General features: G+C 45.4%; 2 protein-coding genes across 6 annotated transcripts in view; one reads left to right on the top strand and one right to left on the bottom strand.

Moving 5' to 3' along the window:
- Positions 1–19,445, top strand: part of FAM168B (family with sequence similarity 168 member B) — a 38,304-nt gene extending 18,859 nt beyond the window's left edge. For both annotated transcript variants that reach the window (XM_060017018.1, XM_060017020.1), the window contains exons 4-7: positions 12,076–12,218; positions 12,351–12,528; positions 14,352–14,477; positions 14,921–19,445. In XM_060017018.1, the coding sequence (XP_059873001.1) occupies positions 12,076–12,218; positions 12,351–12,528; positions 14,352–14,464 (434 nt within the window). In that variant the 3' untranslated portion in view covers positions 14,465–14,477; positions 14,921–19,445. The remainder of the gene's footprint in view (positions 1–12,075; positions 12,219–12,350; positions 12,529–14,351; positions 14,478–14,920) is intronic.
- A 1,390-nt stretch (positions 19,446–20,835) lies between these two features.
- Positions 20,836–22,166, bottom strand: part of LOC132428716 (rho guanine nucleotide exchange factor 4) — a 136,435-nt gene continuing 135,104 nt past the window's right edge. For 3 of the 4 annotated variants that reach the window (XM_060017014.1, XM_060017015.1, XM_060017017.1), the window contains 2 exons: positions 21,663–21,740; positions 20,836–21,121 (listed from right to left, as the gene is read on the bottom strand). In XM_060017014.1, coding sequence (XP_059872997.1) covers positions 20,970–21,121; positions 21,663–21,740 — 230 coding nt within the window. In that variant the 3' untranslated portion in view covers positions 20,836–20,969. The remainder of the gene's footprint in view (positions 21,122–21,662; positions 21,741–22,166) is intronic. The other variant, XM_060017016.1, reaches the window with a different exon arrangement.

The following is a 22,166-nucleotide window of genomic DNA, read 5'->3' on the forward strand; positions in this document are numbered from 1 at the left end:
TTATTGGGGTATAATTGCTTTACAGTGGTGTGTTAGTTTCTGCTTTATAACAAAGTGAATCAGTCATACATAAACATATGTTCCCATATGTCTTCCCTCTTGCGTCTCCCTCCCTCCCACCCTCCCTATCCCACCCCCCAGGCTGTCACAAAGCACTGAGCCAATATCCCTGTGCCATGCGGCTGCTTCCCACTAGCTATCTACCTTACTACGTTTGTTAGTGTGTATATGCCCATGACTCTCTCTCGCCCTGTCACAGCTCACCCTTCCCCCTCCCCATAACCTCAAGTCCGTTCTCTAGGAGGTCTGCGTCTTTATTCCTGCTTTACCCCTAGGTTCTTCATGACATTTTTTTTCTTAAATTCCATATATATGTGTTAGCATACGGTATTTGTCTTTTTCTTTCTGACTTACTTCACTCTGTATGACAGACTCTAGGTCCATCCACCTCATTACAAATAGCTCAATTTCGTTTCTTTTTATGGCTAAGTAATATTCCATTGTATATATGTGCCACATCTTCTTTATCCATTCATCCGATGATGGACACTTAGGTTGTTTCCATCTCCGGGCTATTGTAAATAGAGCTGCGATGAACATTTTGGTACATGACTCTTTTTGAATTTCGGTTTTCTCAGGGTATATGCCCAGTAGTGGGATTGCTGGGTCATATGGTAGTTCTATTTGTAGTTTTTTAAGGAACCTCCATACTGTTCTCCATAGTGGCTGAACCAATTCACATTCCCACCAGCAGTGCAAGAGTGTTCCCTTTTCTCCACACCCTCTCCAGCATTTATTGTTCATAGCTTGAATTTTTAAATTAACTTTTTCAGTGGGCTTTTTTTTCTTATGTGATGAGTAAGCCAAAATTGTCACTATAGAAAAATTAAACAAAATTTTTCTCCATTTCTGCTGCTTTCTCAATGTTCTGGTTCTCTCACCACCAGATTTTTGGACAAAGCTGATGTATTGTATAGGGGTTGTGTATGTAGCTTTTAAAGCACTTTTGCAGCCCTAACACTGCTTATTTCTTAGCTCTTACAAGTGTGACGTAGGGAGGTTTTAGAGAACGTTGTGAGGAGATGTCATGTCTTTTGCTGAAAGATTCCATCACTCAGAATCTGGAAATGGAGGTGATACTCATTTCATCCTCATGAACAAGCCTAGTAGGCTGAGTACATGTGCAACCAGAGAGGGCTGTCTGTTTTTGGAATCAGAACAGTATATTGGAAAGAGTTTGGGCTGTAGCATTACCAAGATATGGCTCAAATCCTGACTCTGTCACTCCTGGGAAAGATGTTTCATTTTGGGCATTTTGTTTAATGAATCATTATATCTCCTCAGCTGTGTTAATTGAGGATTCTAGCTGCAAGCACGCAATCAAGCTCCCAAGGCACCAGGGATGCACATTCAGGCTTCTGTTCTGTTCCCGCTTACAGCCAGGAGTATCTGTAACTAATATCTGCATTGGTCATCTGAAATCATCAAGAAAACATTCAGTTCTTTTTAGTAAGCTCTATGTAAGAGGTGATTTAGATATTACATTGGCACATATTTTTAAAAGATGAAAACGTTGCTAGGAGTGATGAAAGGCTTCTCTGGTTGCTGCCATGCATGACTGGATGGCGGATAAATTGGGGAAACATTTTTGGAGGACAATTTGGCAATATAATAGAAAAAACTTAAAAATGAGAATAATCAGTTATGCAAATATTTATGTATATATGTAGATATATCTAGTAAAGTAATGGTTTGATTAAACTGTTGGCTTATTTCAGTGTTTAACTGGTCTTATACTTGTTTATGAGGGATACTTAGTAAGTGGAAATGCTTTACGATGTGTCACTTTCTTTTTAAGCTCAGAATTATGTCCATGAAGTAAGATCCCAGGTTTGTTTAAAAATTAAGTTTCACTTAAGGCGGGCCACACAGGAGAGAAGAGCATTAGTGTGTTAATAGGTTGTGGGGTCATGGCCTCTGTTTCTCTCTCTCACTTAAGTTAAAGGTTTACATTCACATAGTTTAAAGATTCCTAATTTTCCTTCCTACCCCTGTTACTGTGACCCTGTGAGCATTGCTCACTGCTGTGAACGAGTGGCTGTTTTCTTCTGCAGTTACTTTTTCTTCCCTGGACCTAGTGTCCTTTATTAGATTTCTGTAACCACAAAGTTAATTAAACCCTCAGCTTCCCCCCAGGTGTGGGGTCTCTTCTCAGCATTTTAGGCCACGTAAGGTGTTCGTGTTTTCTTTTCTTGGTGGTGTCTTTTTGAAACCCTCTCTCCTACTCTGGCCTGGGCTGCTTGTCCTCTGGGCCTTACACTGGGTCGTTCTCCTCCATCACCCCAGGGAGTTCTCTCCTCTTCCCTTCCACTTGATTCCTTGTCTACTTTTGTAGTTTACTCTTCCGTTTTAGTGGAGGATCTTTTTCAGTAATCTCCCAGGAGAATATGGGAGAGTCACAGTTTTGAGATTTTTCATGTCGGAAAACATTTTATTCTGCACTCACACTTCATTGTTAGTTTGTCTGGATATAGAATTTTAGGCTAGCAGTTATTTCCCCTCAGAATTTTGAGGACATTGCCGAACTGTTTGCCAGTTTTGTTGCTGCTGCTGAGAATGTCGGTACCTTTCTGATGCTTGGTTGACTGAGCTGGGCGTCTCTTTGGTGCTCTGTAGTAGTTCTGTCTCCAGGTTACGAAATTTCATGATGCTGTGTTTGGTGCAGGTCCTTCCTCCTCACATATACTATATGTTTCTGAATTTCCAAATTTTCTAAATAAATGTCTTATACTCAGAAAGTTACTATACGCAATTTGTGTGGTAGGCGGTACTTTTGGGGAAAAATGATCTGTTCCGATGTAAAAAGCTTCTGGCCCCTCACAGCAGCCTGAGAGCAGTGGCCCTGTGCGTGAGTTCTGCCCAGAGAGGAGGTCAGCCTGCAGTGATGCATGTTTGCTGAGAGTGAGGGGGAAGAAGGCTGTGGCCAGTGTGTTGTCTGTGTGGCACCCTTATGAATCGTCTTTAGGGAAGGAGCATCTGGAAAGCTGTTAGTGTTTTTGAAAGACAAAGCAATGCGTGTGTTTGGTTTTGTATTGTGAATGGTTGGCAGATCTAAATATTATTTCACAAAGTGTCTAGTTTGGATACTATGAGATGTATGTATATTTATTTATGTATTTTTAAATTTTAAGTTCATAAGATTCCTGTTGAGATTCTCTGGTGTGAGACAGTGGATCTGGTGTTATATAAAACAAAAAGGAAAGTGCCCTATACACACTTGGTTTTTAATTGACTGGGGGACATGTTTGCTTTCCTTGAAATTGATTTGTCTCAGTGTTGGATAGAAAGTGATGTAATATTCATGCCCATACAAAAAACCAAAATCAATTTTCTCAAGAGTTCAGGACATAGCTCACAGTTACAAGAATAAGCAGTAAGATAATATATATTAAAAATTGTTGCTATAATTAGTAGAAATAGTGGGTGACTATTTTTCCAACATACAGAGAAGCTGAAAAAATTCACAGTAAGCATCTACGTATGGACTGCCAAGATTCTATAATTAAACTTTTTAAAATTGACTTTTTAAAAAAAATTTATTTTCTTTAGTTTTTTGGCTGCGTAGGATCTGAGTTGTGTGTGGGCTCGTTGTTGTGGCGCGCGGGCTTCTCCCAAGTTTGGTGCGTGGGCTTCTCTCTAGTTGTGGCATGCGGGCTCCAGGGTGCGTGGGCTCTGTAGTTTGAGGCACGCGGGCTCTCTCATTGAGGCGCGCGAGCTCAGTAGTTGTGGCGCGCGGGCTTAGTTGCCCCGTGGTATGTGGGATCTTAGTTCTCCAACCAGGGATCGAACCCGCGTCCCCTGCATTGGAAGGCGGATTCTTTACCACTGGACCACCAGGGAAGTCCCTAAAATCAACTTTTAAAATTAAACATTTTACTCCATCCATCCTTCAGTCCATCTTGTTTTTTCATGTGTTTTGAAGTAAGTTGTGGATGTCAGGATGCTTTTCCCCATCTACTTCAGTGGGCATATTGTTAATATTTGTTTACGGTTCTTTTAGGTTTTGTTTTTAGGTGAAATTTACATACATGAAATGCTCACATTTTAAATATACCATTCATTGTATTCTGACAAATGCATACACATGGTAGCTTCTTGGAGTCATCTCTTTATCTTCAATAAAGTGTACATATGAGGCAGGTGTTATAAAAAAGATATCTCAGATGATTAAGAGACCTCAGGCTTGCTGGATGGGTTTCTGCAGCAGTAGGCCTCTAGCCTCCCTTAAAAGAAAAGCTCGACATCATAAGTTGGCCTATTGTTGAATGTGGTAAATAAGGGACTTTACCTTTTTTTTAGTGGATATGGTGGGCCAGAAGAGTGCTTCTGAATCAGAGGACCTCTCTCTGGAGAGTTGTATGCTTAGATCTTCCTAACTTTGCTTTCATACCGTGTCCTTAGAAGCTTACTCAGGTGGACAGCTTCCAGCTTCTCTTCAGTCCAAGCTCCAGGCTCTTTCTGCAGTTTGAACAGAGACAAAATTGTCATGGACTTTCTTATTAGGAATATTGATGGCTTTTTTAGAGGCTCTATTTTCTCCCAGTTTTTCATTCAGGTCATGAATGCATTGCTTGTGTGTTTTCACTTCCTCAGACAGGTTCTCCTTTCTCTTCTCATTCTTTTTTGAATCACTTTATCCTGTAGAACCATGACTTTCCATAGAGGGTTGGCTGTGTATGTATTGAACATTGGCATATTTTACCTTTATTTGTCTTTCCAGCTAGTACCTAGCTGCCAGGTTATCTTTCAGATCAGATTGCTGAAGAGCCATGCCTTCCTAGCTTACGGCCTTTTTAAAGGCTCAGAAAGCTTTTATGTTCCTCTCCTAGTAGCAGGGGACCTCTGCCGCTTCCTTCCTTGTCCCTTTAGCTCCTGCATGACTGTTGTTTCCTGGAAGGTTTTCTTAGCTCCTCTCTCAGTTGTGTGTCACCATCAGAAGGCATTATAAGTTTTTCACCTTATTTACTACAAAACATTTTCAAATATACAGAAAAGTTGAGAGAACAGTGTAGTGAATGTCCATAATATCCAGCACCGAGATTCATCAGTTATCATTTTGCCGTATGTGCTTTATCTACCATATAAAGATGAGTGTGTGTGTACGTTTTGTTGTTTGTTTTTGGTTTTTTCTTGAAGCAATTCAGAGTTATAGCCTTTTTTGGCACTTGTCCTGTGGGCTTCAGTTTGACCCTCAACATAACATAATGAGGATGCTCTTCTGCATGACTGTGGTACTGTTATCATACTTAGAAGCAGTAATTCTCTCATTTCATAATTCATATTTAAATTTGCCCATTTGTCCCAAAAAAATTTAAAAAAGATTTGGAAATAGGATCTATTCAAAATTTACATGTTGAATATTTTATAAAGTTGAGTTTGTTATGTCTCTTGTCTCTTTTAATCCATAAATCTACCTAACCTTTATAAAACACCTTGAAAGACTTTTTATTATGAAAAACTTGAAATAACAAAAATACATAAGTACACAGCAGGATGATGGCCACTTACCCACACCCTAGCCTCAGCAGTTACAAGTATACACAAGTACACAGTACGGGGTCCACCTGCCCATGCCCTAGACTTAGCAGTTAATAGCTTACGGTTGATCTTTTCCATCTGTACTCCTGTCACTTTCCCCTATATTATTTTGAAGCCCATCTCAGACATCACATTCATCAGTTTTTCAGTATTATCTTTAAAAGATGAATTTAAAAATACATATCATCACACCTAAAAAATAACTATAATTAATACTATCAATACTACAATCAGTATTTATATTTCCAGTTGTTTCATCTATGTCATGGATGTTTTTTAATTGTACAGTGAAGAAAGGGGGGGACCTGGTTGGTTCCTTTTAACCTATGAAAACTGGCTAGCACCAGAAATTCTGAACGTGATTTTCAAGTTTGAAGTCTAGCACTTGTTCTCAACATATGCTAATTCTGTGAATATTTTGATTTTCCGACATTTTTATAAAAACCTGATATCCTTTTGGTCAGATGTGAGTTTAGTGACTCCAGTGAGGCTCTCTTACTTCAGGCCAGTGGGACCACGTTTAGCAGTGTTCCCCTGTGAGTTAACTCAACGATGCCGCTGCTGCAGGGTTGTGAGAAGTGGGAAGGAGAGGGTAGCTCGCGGTGGAGGGAGCTGTCCAGACCTACTTTGCCTCCATCCACAAGCTTCTGTTTGTGAGACGAGCTGCTCCTGCTTTTGCCAGCCAGGACTGTGTCAGTGCTGCTGTTTTGGTGGTCTCTTTCCTTGTGGTTTTCCCCTGAAGTCAACACCTTGTCAAGAGGGCTGGACCTTTTGACAAGCCCTGTTGGCCCCAAGCATGGCGTGTGATGTTGGTGATGCACTCTGGCAGTTGGCAGCACTCTGCCCTGGTGCAGTGCTTCCATCACCGTGACTGGTCACAAGTGTGTCCAGGCACCAGCGCCTCATTTCCTCCTCTGATGTAGTCAGTCATTTATGGGGAATTAGGAGCTATCGCTGAGCCGTCTCCTGGGAGTGTCAATGCAGGGTTAGAAGTTAGTGGCTTTCATGATTACCTTTTTCTTTGTAATTAAAGAAAATGTTTTGCCACCTTATTGTGGTGTAATTGGTGTACAACTAAGTACATGTATTTAAAGCTTCAATTTGGTGGGCTTTAACATGTATATACCTGTGAAACTATCACTTTCCTTTTCTGTCCCTCTTAAAGACCAGCAGATGAGCAGCTAGAGAGAGGGATTTAACTGCTCTTGTCTTTAATGTTGCTTTTCCAAATCCTGAGACTCTTTATTCTACTCTCTTTCAGCTCAAAACTGGTATTGAAATTTGGTGTCTTCAAATTTTGGCATTGTTTTCACTTACATAATAGTTAATGAATTTCAAAGTAATATAGGGAAACCTGGTGGGAATGTAAATTTGTGCAGCCACTATGGAAAACAGTATGGAGGTTCCTTAAAAAACTAAAAATAGGGAATTCCCTGGCAGTCCAGTGCTTAGGACTCGGCGCTTTCACTGCCGGGGCCCTGGGTTCAATCCCTGGTCAGAGAATTAAGATCCCACAAGCTGTGCTAGGTGGCCAATAAATAAATAAACAAATAAGTAAATAAAACAAAAACTAAAAATAGAGCTACCATATAATCCAGCAATCCCACTCCTGATCATATATCCGGAAAAGATAAAAACTCGTATTCGAAAAGATACCCAGTGTTCATAGCAGCACTATTTACGATAGCCAAGACGTGGAAACAACCCAAGTGCCCATCAACAGGTGATTGGTTTAAAAAGGCACGGTATATGTGTGTATGTTGGAATGTTACTCAGCCATAAAAAAGAGTGAAATAATTACCATTTGAAGCAATGTGGATGGACCTAGAGAGTATTATACTAAGTGAAGTAAGTCAGACAGAGAAAGACAAATATATTGATGTCAGTTATATGTGGAATCTAAAAAATAATACAAATCTATATACAAAGCAGAAACAGACTCACAGACATAGAAAACAAACTTCAGTCTACCAAAGGGGAAAGGGAGAGGGGAGGGATAAATTAGGAGTATGGAATTAACAGATACAAATAGATACATAAAATAGAGAAGTAATAAGAATTTACTGTATAGCACAGGGAACTATTTCAATATCTTAGAATAACCTGTAATGGAAAAGAATATGAAAAAAACCCGTGTGTGTATAATTGAATCACTTTGCTGTCTACCTGAAACTAACACAATATTGTAAATCAACTGTACTTCAATACAAAATTTTTTTTCTAAAACACATAAATAGGGAAACCTGTGAGGGTCTTTTCTCCTTAAAACAGATACGAGCTGAGCTTGGGAATTACCTGGTTTGGGCAAAGGAGTCATTGCTCAGTGCAGCTGGATCTGGTTTTGTCTGAGCACCTGCTCTGATGTGTGTGACTTTGGGGCATTAACACCTTTACCAGCATCTTCATCATGAACACCATGAGGGACACTCTGGGGAATAAACGAGAAACATGGCATTTAAGGTCTTAGTGAACCCAGGCACACCAAGTGCATGATGGTTCTCAGTGGGTCTCCAGGACTGACTTGGCCCCTTGGAGGAAAGGGGGACTTGTGGTTCAAAAAAAAGATCATTTAAAACTGGTGTATCTGTTGGTGGGAATGTAAATTGATACAGCCATTATGGAGAACAGTATGGAGGTTCCTTAAAATACTAAAAATAGAACTACCATATGACCTAGCAATCCCACTACTGGGCATATACCCTGAGAAAACCATAACTGAAAAAGAGTCATGTACCACAGTGTTCATTGTAGCTCTGTTTACAATAGCCAGGACATGGAAGCAACCTACGTGTCCATCAACAGATGAGTGGATAAAGAAGATGTGGCACATATATACAGTGGAATACTACTCAGCCATAAAAAGAAACGAAATTGAGTTATTTGTAGTGAGGTGGATGGACCTAGAGTCTGTCATACAGAGTGAAGTAAGTCAGAAAGGGAAAAACAAATACCATATTTGTTTTTGCCTTGTCTTTAACGTTGCTCTTGTCTTTAACGTTGCTTTTCCAAATCCTGAGACTCCACACATATATATGGAATCTAAGGAAAAAAAATGGTTCTAAAGAACCTAGGGGCAGGACAGGAATAAAGATGCAGACGTAGAGAATGGACTTGAGGACATGGGGAGGGGGAAGGGTAAGCTGGGACGAAGTGAGAGAGTGGCATGGACATGTATACACTACCAAATGTAAAATAGATAGCTAGTGGGAAGCAGCTGCATAGCACAGGGAGATCAGCTCGGTGATTTGTGACCACCTAGAGGGGTGGGAGGGAGACGCAAGAGGGAGGGGATATGGGGATATATGTATACATATAGCTGATTCACTTTGTTATAAAGCAGAAACTAACACACCATTGTAAAGCAATTATATTCCAAGGAAGATGTTAAAAAAAAGAACAACAAAAAAACCTAGTGTATATCCTGGAAGTCATTCATTCTTTTTTTCTCTTTTAGATTAAAATATAAGTACACCGCTAAACACAGTTCAATAAAGTGGTTTAAAATTTTTAAACTTTCATTTTTTTAATACTCAGCTCATTTTTAAGTTTGAGATATAATTTATGCAAATCACCCACATATTAAGTGTTCATTTGGATGGATTTTGACAATTGTCATACTCATGTAACCACCACCCAAAACAAAATACTGAGCACTTTTTTTTTTTTTTTTTTTTTTTTGCGGTAAGAGGGCCTCTCAGACTGCTGTGGCCTCTCTCGTTGCGGAGCACAGGGTCCGGACGTGCAAGCTCAGTGGCCATGGCTCATGGGCCCAGCTGCTCCGCGGCGTATGGGATCTTCCTGGACTGGGGCACGAACCGGTGTCCCCTGCATTGGCTGGCGGACTCTCAACCACTGCGCCTAGGCTTTCCTTTCGCCCGCTCCAAATCATACACCACTCCCCCGACTTCTGTCACCATAGCTAGGTTTATTTAAGTGTTGAAAATGAGATCATGCAGTGTGTGCTCTGTGTCTGATGTCTTTTAAAAGGTCAGCATGCTTTGAGATTCATTCATGCTTTTGCCTTTTGATACTGAGTAGTATTTATATGGATGTATCATAATTTACCCATTTTCCTCTTGATAAACATTTGGATTATTTCCCACCTTTTGGCTATTCTGAGTAAGATTGGTGAACATTTTTTACAAGTCCTGTTGTGGAAGTATGTTTTCATTCTTCTAGGGAAAGTATCTAGGAGTGAACTGTTGGGCCCTATGGGAAGTATATTTGTAGCTTTATGAGAAGTTGTATTGTTCCATGGAACTCGTGTGAGCACTCTGCCATCTCAGCCGTTCTAGTGAATGAGAAATGGCTTCTCAGACTTTTTAGAAAGCAGTTTTATTGAGGTATAATTTGCATATAAGGCATCCTTTATAAGTGCACAGTTTGGTGTGTTTGGACATGTATACAGATGTGTGACACCACAAACAGTCAAGTGACTTCATTCCTGTGAAAGATGCCCTCATGCCCTCTGGCCCCTGGGCACCACTAATTGGTTTTCTGTCTCTGTAGACTATGTTGGTCTTTCCTAGAGTTTCATATCATGTGTTACTGTGTCTGACTTCTTTTGCATATTGTATTTTTCTTTTTTTTTTGAGATTTATCCCATGTTATGTGTATCAGCAGTTCTATCCTTTTGGTTGCTGAGTAGTAGTATTTTGTTGTATGGTTGTACCACAGTTTGCTGGTGGTTTAGTCTGTATAAATCAGTGGGCTATGAACGCGGCAATTCAGGGACCCTCTCTTAACCTCCCTGGAGAAAAACTCCTCCGTTGGAATGGGGAGTCAGGAGGGGAGCCAGGCATCTTACTGCTTACCAGGTAGCCTCTGAATCCCTCTTCCAGATCGTGGTCCTTCGTCACTTCCTGGCAACACATGCTGACAGCTTCTAGGTCTAGGGGAAGGGGCTTTCCAGGTGTCAGGCTGCTGCTTGACCCTCTTCACTGCTGGCTGAGAGTACAGCTTTTTTGAGTCTGCTAAATTATTTTCCACTTGTACTTTTAAAAAGATTCCAAAATTATTAGGTTCTAAAATGTCTTTTCTCTATTCTTGATCTGTGTGGCTTTGTGTCTTTTTATTTATTAATCTGCTTTATTGTCATTTTGGGTGGGGACAAAGGCAAAAGTATGTGTTCAGCCTGCTGTACCTTAGACCCAGAAGTCTTTTTAGCAAAACCCTGGTGTTTAAACTACAAGTTTTTCCTTTTGTTTTTGCTGTAATTAACAACACTGTGATGAGCATGCTTACAGTTCAGCCTTTGTTCAAATCCATGCTTATTTCTTTTTTTCTTTTTTAATTGAAGTGTAGTTGATGTACAGTATTTTATAAGTTACCAGGGTACAATACAGTGATGCACAGTTATTAAAGGTTATATTCCATTTATAGTTACTGTAAATATTGGCTGTATTCCCTATGTGTGTCCTTGTAGTTTGTACCTCTGAATCCCCTACCCCTGTGTTGCCCCCCTCCTCCCTTCCCTCTCCAGTGAACCGCTGGTTTGTTCTCTATATCTGTGAGTCTGCTTCTTTTTTGTTATATTCACTAGTTTGTTGTATTTTTTAGATTCTACATATAAGTGATACCATACAGTATTTGTCTCTTTCTGATTTATTTCACTTAGCATAATACCCTCCACGTCCATCCATGTTGCAAATGACAAAGTTTCCTTCTTTTTTTATGGTTGAGTAACATTCCCGTGCGCGACCATATGTATGTGTGTGTTTCCCACACCTTCTTTATCTGTTGATGGACACTTAGGGTTGCTTTCTATCTTGACAATTGTAAATAATTCTGCTATGAACATTGGGATACATGTATCTTTTCAAATTAGTGTTTTCGTTTTCTTGGGATAAATACCCTGGAGTGGAATTGCTGAGTCATGTGGTAGTTCTATTTTTAGTGTTTTGAGAAACTTCCATACTGTTTTCCATAGTGGCTGTACCAATTTGTGTTCTTACCAACGGTGTATGAGGATTCCCTTTCCTCCACAGCTTCACCGACTTTTGTTATTTGTGTTCTTTTTATTCATAGCCATTCTCACAGGTGTGAGGCGATAGATCCCTCACTGTGGTTTTGATTTGCATTTCCCTGATGATGAGCTATGTTGAGCATCTTTTTATGTGCTGTGCTTGTTTCTTTAAGACAAATTTCTAGAAGTAGAATGGTGGGGTTAAAAGACATACATACTTTTAATGCCAAATTGCGCCCCAGCAAGGGCGTGCTAATTTAAATTCCGACAGGACCAGTGTTTCTTTCCTGTTCCTATGTAAGTATGCACTCGGTAGAACTTTCTCCCCACCCCCCGAAAAAAAAATACTTGCACATAAAGTCTAAGCAGTGAAGCCACATCTCAGCAGAGGTGTCGGATATGACTGTGGTCGGGGCTGGAACACTGCCTCGTTCCTCGCTGCATGCTTGGTTCGTCCCCTGTGTCTGGCCGAGTGTGGGTTTGAATGAAGGCTTTGGGCTTCTTTGTTTCAGGTTACACTCCTGGCACACCTTACAAAGTGTCCTGTTCCCCCACCAGCGGGGCGGTGCCACCGTACTCCTCCTCCCCCAACCCCTACCAGACCGCTGTGTACCCCGTGCGAAGTGCCTACCCCCAGCAGAGCCCGTACGCACAGGTAGGCCTGGGGCGCGCTGTGGGAGTCTTACGGGGTCTCCTGGGCACTGTGCTTGTGGGAATGGCCGATTTCTCGGGGCTCTGACCCTCTGGGTGTGGGACCCTGTGGCCCTCGTCTCTCTTCTTTCCCCAGCAAGGCACGTACTACCCCCAGCCCCTGTATGCAGCACCCCCTCACGTCATCCATCACACCACAGTGGTGCAGCCCAACGGCATGCCGGCGACGGTGTACCCTGCTGCCATCCCTCCGCCTAGAGGCAACGGCGTCACCATGGGCATGGTGGCGGGGACCACTATGGCCATGTCAGCGGGTGAGTCCTTGGCCCTGGGGTGCCTGCTCTGTGATGGCATGAGGGCTGGGGGAAGGGAGAGCTCACCAGTACTCTGACCCTTGGCTTTGACTTTTCATGGCTAGGGTTGTGTGGAAGGACATCTGATCCTTTTGGGAAGAAGTGGCATGTTGTGTTTTTCTTTACCTCCCCTCCTTTCTCTTCGCTCTCCTTTCAGTTGAGACTGGAGTGTGGGGTTTAGACCATGAACCAAGTACCTTTTCCATAGACCATGACTGAGTAGCCGTCTCCAAATGGGATGGGGCCACTTTTTTTGGAGAGCTGAGTCACTTGGCTGTAGGGACAAGGAGTGACCAGATGCCTATGGCGAGCACATAGAGCTTGGGCAGAGGGGGGGGTACTTTGTGATCTGGGGGCTGGCCCTGTTGATCCTCCCCTTCAGTGTGGGATACCAGTGCAGGCCAAGCTGTCTGAACGGGGATGTTTCTATGAATCTAGGAAAGCCGGTCTCGTGTTCATAGAGATAACAGCTGCCTGTAGAAATCCTTTGGCGTACATTGATTTTATCTCCCCAGGCTTCCCCTAGGTCTGGAAAATAAACCACAGACAGAAGAGACCCGTGGCTGGAATGGGCCTGTCTCCATGGAACCTTGGAGTGTTTGAGGGCTTGACTGAATGTCTAGGGATTAGGTTACCTCCTGTGGGCATGTGAATTGTCTGTGGTGAGGGGCCAGGTACACACAATGCGTTTGGTTGCCCATGGCTGGGTCTTTAGAAAAAAAAATACATATGTGTGTGTGTGTGTATATATATATATATATATATATATATAGTTCCCTCTTTGTTTTCCTAGACTTCAGTATAAGGAAGACGTGTCAGGAGAGAATGGTGTTTCAGGATACCATGTGTGTTTCTGCTTAGAGTCACTCTTTTATTTGGTTTTCCCATACTTACCCGTGAAGGCGGAGGAGAGTCTGGCACAGATAGAAACTGCGTGTTTGCGGCACATGGAGGGTGGGGATGGCAGGCCCTGGTGTGGGTGCCCTGGTGTGGGTGCAGGCAGGAAGGAGGAGGAGAGGAGGGCTGCCGGGTGAGGCTGTAGCTTCGAGGTGGTGCTTGTCCGTGAATGGACACAGCCGAGTTTTCTGCAGTTTCAGGGAAAACATGCTTAGCTTACGGTACTCAGAAGCTCATGTAGTTGGGAATCTCCCTCCGCCTCCCTCTCTCCCTCTCTTCCAGTTATTTATTACCACCATAACCCAAGTGTACAGGTCAGTGGTGTTATCACACTGTGGTGTCACATCTCCAGAACTTTCTCGTCCTGGAGAACTGAAGCTCTGTACCCATTAAACAGCTCCCCCTTCCCCTTGGCCCAGACCCTGGCAACCACCATTCTCCTTTCTGTCACTATCCATTTGACTCCTCTAGGGACCTCGTATAAGTGGACTTATGCGGAATTTGTCTTTTTGTGACTGGCTTATTTCACTGAGCATAATGTCCTCAGGGTTCATCCGTGTTGTAGCATGTGACTAATTCCCTTCCTTTTTAAGGCTGAATAATACTTTTGTTTTCTTTTTATCACCTCATCTGGAAAAATAATACGGTATGCTTTTATGGAGAGGAGGCCCAAAGGCTTCTGCAGACATGCTATCCATGCGAGCTTGCTGTGTTTATACAGCTTTGACTTGTATATAATCAAGAGTTCTGAGAGCATTGTGGGTCAGAGCCATCCCCTCTTCCTGTCTGCCTCCCGCCTTGCCACGGGGGTTGGGCGGGAGCTCCCCTGTAAGAGGGAGCAGTGGTGGGGTGCTGCCCTCCACTGAGATGCCTGCTCTTCCTTCCAGGTACCTTGCTGACTGCCCACTCCCCAACTCCTGTCGCCCCCCACCCCGTCACCGTGCCCACGTATCGGGCCCCAGGAACGCCCACCTACAGCTATGTGCCCCCCCAGTGGTGATCACCCTGCAAACGTAAGTGACTAGTGAAGCCCGAGGCCAGCTTGTGACTAAAGTGCATTTTTTTAAGAGGAGAATGGGAGATCTGTGTCATTTTAAATACTGCCAAGAAAAATGCTACCTGATGATCCAAAGGCAATGCAGCGTTTAAATTTTTGTCCTTATTGGGACTCTGCAGAGGAAAGAAGAAGGAAACCATGAGTTCTTGCTGTGCATCCTCTGCACTGTGTCCCTTACCTGGGCTGTGCTCTAGTCTCCTGCCCGCCTCCTGCAGGAAGTAGGACTCCAGTTGTAACTGGAAGTCTCTGGGGTCCGTGGGAACCAGCACGGCTGCCTCTCTTGCTGCTGCCCTTTCTTGTCCTAGTGGATCTCCTCCTCCAGTTGAATGCCTCCTTTCCTGAGCAGTGGTGCCAGAGGAGCTGTGTGTGACTGTGTCCATCTTTCTCCCCACCCCCCAGGTTTGTGGATGGAGCTGTGCAGTCACATCATGGAGGTTCCACAGCTGGTGCTGCAGGCCTTGTGCCTCCAACCAGGACTTTCTTCTTAATGCTCTCGACACTTAGCTAAACACTACTACGGCCGGCCCAGCAGGTCCTAGCACCCTCAGTCTCCAACTGACTCTGTGGGTTGGTCTTAAAGCAAATCCTGTTTGGTGGGCTGCCAGGCAATTTTTTAGCTAACTGTAATGATAAAAAGGGAGTGTTAATCTGTTCTGAATCATATCTCGTTGAATGCATGTTAAAAAAACACAAAAACAAAGCTTGCTCAATCTACCTGCAGTGACTGATGCAGAACCATCATATGCAAAATCCAAAGGAATGGAAAAGTATTTTACAACTTGTATCACTAATGCACTGTTGTAATGTATGCAAAGTCTTAAAGTTATAAGTGTTAAAGTGAATTTCTTCATAGAGCATCTGAAATCTCTTTGATGATTCTTCAGCCTTTTGGGGTTGACGTGGGTTGCCAGTTGGAAACGTGGACTTCTAGTTTCCACCCATCTGTTCCTTTTGCACGGACTGCACTGGGAGAGAGTTGCAGGGACGGGGAGAGTGTGGGGAGGCCACCGCTGCTTGGGGTGCAGCCAGGTTAATGGCTTTCTCTCCATTTAGGCTTGTGGGGTCAGTGTGATGTGGACGTCCTTAGGGATTACCATGAATCCAGTTAGGGACACAAGGTGGTTTATGTATCAGCAAAGCAATTTTCTCTGCCATCTAAATTTTCATTACAAATCTCTTACAGATAGAGATGATGTTTTCTATATGTTTAATGGAAAAGTCCTATGTAGAGCTAAATTATTTTCCTGGGATGGGAGATATATGAGAGAACCAGCCACACTTGGAGGAGGTATTGGCCTCACCTTTATTTAGCTTAGAAAAATCATTCCTTTCCCCCCTACCCCCACCCGCCCGGGAAATGTCTGAGTCACCTGAAAACATATGTAGGCATTGTTGTTCTTCCTCTCACAAAGAAGGCAAAGACTTCATTCAGCTGTGTGTTATGAAGAAAGTTGTATATTTAAGAACTTTTAAAAGGGAACAGAACTTTATTGGATATTGATTGTTCCTTGTAGAGAGGCAGGGCTGTGGCTGTGTTTCGGCCCATGCACTTGATGGGGACTTGTCCTCTGAGACCACCTGGAGGGCGCTCGTGGAGATGGCTGTGGGGAGGTGTGAGGAAAGGGCTGGCGCCTGTTGTCTGTGAGCCCCTTTGGCCATCTCTTCTCGTGGCTGGGGACACTCAGCACAAAGCACGTGTGGACAGCAAAGGGCCAGGCAGCATCAGAACGTGTTTGCCTGCCAGAACTTATCACAGAAAGGATTTTGTGTTTAAAATCTGAATATTGTACATAAGAAACCAAGAGGAATTTTTGCCTAAATGTGCCCAACTTGTATCGATGGGTGTGTGTGTGTGTGTCTGTCCTCAGATGAAGTCGGAGGGGGTGGGGGGTGAGGGCTGTTCCCTTTCAGCGGTCTGTCAGGGGCGGGGGTGCCCCTGCTCCACCCCGTCGTCGTTTCAAGTGCTGTGGGCCTCAGGTGGGGAGGGCGCCTTTCTCTCCTTACGGCTCCGGCAGCTGGTCAGGGCTCCGGCACTGGGGTGGCGTTCAGCCCCGGATGGTGAGTGGATACCTGACCCCTGAGCCTTTGGTAACCTTATTTTTTATAGTAAGTATTCTTCATAGTTTTCTTTTTCACATTTTATTTTATAAGAGTTTTAGGAATATTTTTGCATGGATCATTGTAAACAGAAGATTTATTTCTAATGTCTGTAACATAGTGTGTTTACTGATAAGTACTTTAAATTGCTTCAAGAGCACTTAACCCACCTTTGTATGTGTGTATTCATATGTGTGTGTGTGTGTGTGTGTGTGTGTGTGTGTGTGAGTAGCAGCCATTTACCCCAGGCACACTGTCCACTTCAACTCTTTGTTGGTAATTCCATCTGTATAGTGGACGGTTTGTAATATCAATATGTTCTAAGGGTTCCAGGGGCTGAACAGAGAAGTTGGTTTCCCCAGTTTAGCGTAATAAGATAGGAGAAAATGAGAGTTTAGGATATGCTTTTTAAACGTCCCAGTGTGCGCACACACAGAAACACACATGCCACTACCTGTAAGGATTGGACTCATTTGAATTCAGGAGGAAGTTATGAGAAATTATATAGGCTGTTTCTTCCAGCTTGCCTGAGACTTGGCACACACAGGGTGAGTGTTTTCACGAGCACTGAATTAAATGGTGTTTTCAAGAGAAAGAAAAGAGTGGGTTTCGTTTTCTCCCCATTTACATCAGCTTTATAAACACTTTCCCCCCTGTAATTTCTTTAAAAATCTTATTTCCCTTTTGTGAAGTTGAGTTGGGAGACTTCATCAGATACTTTTGCATTATGGAATACATCTCTGTGGAAACCTTTTTAATTTTGAAACTATCGGCATCAGCTACCAAATATGGAAGGTAGATCTTGTCTAGCAGGTGAGAATCTGGATATAATGAATAGTAACAAAACTATCATATGTTGTAATTTTAGCAGCATTTAGTTCCAGTAAAATTAACTAAGGAATAGAGCTTCTGTTATAAAGTTGCATAATTTGATATCCTAAGCACAATAGTAGAACATTCAGAGAAATTCTGCATTTTTTATATGTGACATTCCTAATTTGAGAGTCTTTCAGCTAAATTACAGTTATTTTAGAAGTTGAGACAGGCAAGTAAAGGAACTAATTCCTATAAACATAGGTATCATCATGGATATATATATTTTTTTTCATGAATATTTTTAAGAAATTTTATTCTTCAGCCTTCCCCTAAGGTTTAGAAGGTACGTTTCTCTGCTTAGGGAAATCTTGTTTGGATCTGGGCCAGGTGACTGAACGTTTCACGATGAGTGATGGTCCCGTCATCCTGCTGCCTTTGAGAACTGAGGCCAGCATCCGGGCCAGGGCCATTCATGGTGACAAGCACAGAAGCGCTTCCAGAATCTTTTACGTCTCTTGTGTTCAACCTTTTCTCAGCATTCTTATTGGTTTGGTTATTAAGCCTACCAGTTGTATTATGTGACTCTGTTTCTTGAGTGCTATGCAAATGTAGTATTTACAGGAGCCGAATGTGGTTCTGAGCTGTGGGCTGGACAACTGGTTGGTACGTGCCCTGCCCTTCCCAGGCTGGGCATGCAGTGCCTCGCTCCATCTGCTGGCATCGGCACTTCAAACAAGAGGAAACAGATTCTTGGGGCTTGGGATGTACTAATCTCTGGTAGTGCTGTCCTGCCAGCAGGTGGAGAAAGGATGGCAGGCACCAGACGCATCAGTATTGGGGCTTGCTTTTTAAGAAGGAAACCCAGACTTCTTCACCTGTCCTTTGTAAACATTTGGAAACAGTATTACTCAGACCAGTTGGGCCACCTTCTCCCTATCTGGCAGCTAACGGCTGGACACCCCCGTTCTTGCCAGCCTGGGCATTGCCCAGACGGGACGCCTGCCTGACTTCCTCTGGCCGTGCAAGGGCAGGCTTAAGGGTGTGGGGCTTGAGGTGGGGGGCAGCTTCTGGTTCTTCTCTTGGTGCTTTCTAAGGACGGGTGTGTCTCTAGAGAGGAGTGGTTGGCATAGGGGAAGGGTGGCCCGCGTGACTCTCCTCTAGCACATTTCACATGTTGGTATGTTTTTTTGTCCTGAGCTGTTTGTTACTCAACCTGAGCTTTCTGAAAGGAGCCTGCAGAGGACAGCCTGCAAAGGAGGGTCTGATCTTTTCAGGTAGAAAGTTGCAGAGTTGATCTTACATGTTTCAGAGGATTTGTCTCTTTCCCCACCCTATTCTCTTGAACAGAAAATCTCTCGGGTAATCTTATTTGAATCCCCGGGATCAAACGTCAAGTCACTTGGGACAGGGAGACGAGGAGAGGCTGGCATCTCTGTGCAGGGAGCCTGCAGTGAGCTTCAGGGGATGCTGTGCTCCCAGGATTGGTGTGTTGGAGATGACAAGTGTCTTGGCTTGGCCTCCTGAGCCCTGTTGGTCTCCTGTAGGTCCTCGTGCAGACCAGTGGTTGGTAGACCAGTTGGGCTGGACCTGAGGCCAGCTCTCATGTGTTCCTGGCGGGGTTACTGTGATGGCCACTCAAGAGAGACCCCAGGGAGCCACTGTTACTGACTAGGAAATTGGTTTTTGTTTTTTTTAAAACGATTTTGGAATACTTTTTTTTTTTTTTTAGACCGTTCTCATAGTACTTTTTTAAAACTTAAGTCAGCATTGTCTTCCAGTGTTAAAGGCCCCCCTCACCTCTGCATTGAACTTAAGGTGTCAATCAATACAAAGGAATGGAACACCCATCCTGAGCCAATTCCATTATGTGTAAATTCGTACTATTTTAATTTTTTATGCAATCTGATGAGTAGATGAGCTCAGATTTAAAATTCTTAAAAGCACGTTTATTGTAACAAGAATTGTTATGTATTAATACTGCAGTTTTCAATAAAGATTGACTTGTGTTGCATATTGTGATTTTCATGATTTTTCCCCATAGGTTTTGTCTCCAGGTGGCTTGGCCTGGATAGAAGGTGTAGTGTCTCTTAAGTTAGGAAGTCCAGGGGTTTCAGGCTCAGCCCCAGTGACCTGGGCAGTATGTACGGGTGTGAAGGTAGCAGGTTGTGGGTAAGGGGAGGGAAGCCACCCTTGTTCCTCCTCTTGTGGTCCTGTGGCCTGGGTCCTCCTGGGAGGAAGACACATCCTTCCCCATTTCACCAAGGAGGAAGGTGAGACCCAGAAAGATTACGGACTGCCTGTCCCCCAAACTCACTTCAGCTAAACAGACTGACTCTGGAAGCAGCCAGGCAGGGAGGTGCTGAGACAGCTCCCAGTTACCCGGAGCCTCTCTGAAGCCTCTGTCCACCAAAGCCCTGGGGGCCTAGCTCATTCCTCTAGTCTTAGGAAAGGCCTGGGGTAGAAACAGATAAGTGGCGAGGGGACGGACGAGAAAATGCACAGAAAACAAGGGCCGGCAGCCAGGTTATTTTTCACAAGTTTCTTTATGAAATTAAATGTGGTTTCTGGCTTGGAGAAGGTGTAGTGCAAGAGCGACTGTACATGCTGCTGAATTCCCGTGGCCACGGGGGCGGCTCCGTGCCCCGAGCCAGGCCCTGGCCACACTCATTGGTGCCCCTCCTCTGTGGGATGTGGGCTTCCTTCCAACCCACATGCCCACCAGCCTCTGGGTGGGTCAGTCCTGGGTGCCGGGCCACAGAATTCAGTCCTTATGGCTTCTCACGCTCACTTAGGGTAAGGCAGTCTTTCTGTGTCCCTAACAATTCTTTTTCTCTACCGTTAGAAAAACAAAATCTGAACAAAAGATACTGGAACCAGGTTCTGGAATCACCCCACAGCTACAGGTGGACTGGTCACAAACCCTGACAGAAGTATTCAGCTGACTATGGTTTTCTTTCCACTATAAACAAACACATCACAAGTGAAGAGAGGGTGTCCAGCAGCCAGGAGTGTCTAGAGAGGGGCTGGGAAGCAAAAACGGGTGGGCTCTGGGCCAGATGTTTCTGTGTGCAGAATTCCTGGTTCCCACCCACCAGGGACGCAGGCTGCCTGGTTCACCAGCTGGGGGCCTGCAAGGAGAACAGGAGGGCAGAGGGGCACACAGCCTGGCTCTGCAGGTGGCCGAAGGCAGAGACGTCTCCTGCCCAGAGAAACCAGGGGCAGGAGGCACGATTAGATGTCCCAAGAAGAGGGTCCAAAGCGGCATTCTCACACGTGCTGGCCTGGTGGTGGTTCTGAGCTGTGGCTCCCAGGAGGCCCCGCACAGGCCGAGAGGGTGGCGGGAGGTTCACGTGCTGGGGGCCTGCCTCTCCAGCCAGCGTCTCCAGCGCCCCAGTAGTGGGGAGGAAACCGGGAATGGGGGCACCTCGCACCTCCCACCTCCAGTCTGCGTAACAGGCAGAGGAAGGCTGGGGAGGAAAAGCTGGAGGCCCGCCGGCGGGGCAGGTCCAGATGGTGCCATTGGCGGGGCGTGGGCTCACTTGCGGAAGGGCGCCAGCCGGCTGATGCTGTGCCAGAAAGTGGACGGCTTCCGCTTGGGCTCTGCCAGCACCAGGACCTGTTGCTGCGGCAGGCTGGTGGGCAGAGCTGGGTGCTTCTGGCGTGTCAGGTAGTAGGGCCGGCTGAGGGCTGGGCAGGGGAAGAGAGCAGGGGTCGGAGGTGTGTTGGGAGCCGCGTGGCACAGGGCAGAGCCTGTGGGGGCAGCGGGCCGTCCCCGGGCTGCCTCCAACACCCACCCTTGCTCCCCTGGGGCTGACCACACCCAAGGGCCTGGGCTGCCCTCCGTGGTCTGCAGGGGGGATGGCCAGGGGTCGTGGGAAGGCGTGAGGCCTGGAGCTGCTCTTGGGGGGGTGTTTAACGTTTCTGTAGGAACAGGCTGTTAGTTCCTTGCCACGAGGTGCCTAGGCCGGCTGCCAGGAAGCAGCCCTGCCTGGGGAAGGAAAAGCTGGCACCGAACAGCACCGTGCTGCTCCCGGGAGCCTGCGGGGCTAGAGAGCAGGAATACCCACCGCGTGCCTAAGCAGGCTTCCCCTCACCAGCGGCCCCTCACCACCAACCTTTGGGAACACAGACCTGCAAAGGGCAGTGGGCACCTCTGAGGACCCAGGCCCAGCTGACCCTGCTTTGGGCCGGGCTGCTGTGGGTGGAGGTGGGACCACCACCTGCTTACCTTTGGGCTTCCCGACAGCCTGCTGCTTGCTGGCGTTCAGCATGGCCTGCTTCCTCTGTAGCTGGGTGATGGAGAAGCCTGAGAAGGGGCCACAAATGAGAGCCACAGCTGCCCTCCCACACCCCCCTCCTCCCCCCCGCCACGGTCCTCTTGTCCTGGCACCAGTGCAGTCTCTGTGCACCCGGTCCTGCCCACGGTACTCGGGGGCTCAGCATCCCGCCCCACCAGCCTGGCTCGGCCGCCCAGGCAGAGGACGTGCTCCGCAGGGGCGCTCTGGTGCACCTCTCGGCGGCCTCCCTCGTCGCCCTGCCCCGTCGCTCACCCTGCCCGGCTCACCGACGTGGCTGGTGCCTACTGTCCTTTCTCGGCCCTGTGGAGGCGGCTCCTTTGCCAGATCCAGAACCGACCTGGTCACCGCCCAGCGTGATGGCCAGGGGCCCAAGGACAGGAGGGGAATGCCCTGCTCACGTGGGGCAGGGGGAGGCCTCTGGAGGCCGGCGCCCA

The sequence above is a fragment of the Delphinus delphis genome, chromosome 7 (genome assembly GCF_949987515.2).
Source record: "Delphinus delphis chromosome 7, mDelDel1.2, whole genome shotgun sequence".
Classification (NCBI taxonomy): domain Eukaryota; kingdom Metazoa; phylum Chordata; class Mammalia; order Artiodactyla; family Delphinidae; genus Delphinus; species Delphinus delphis.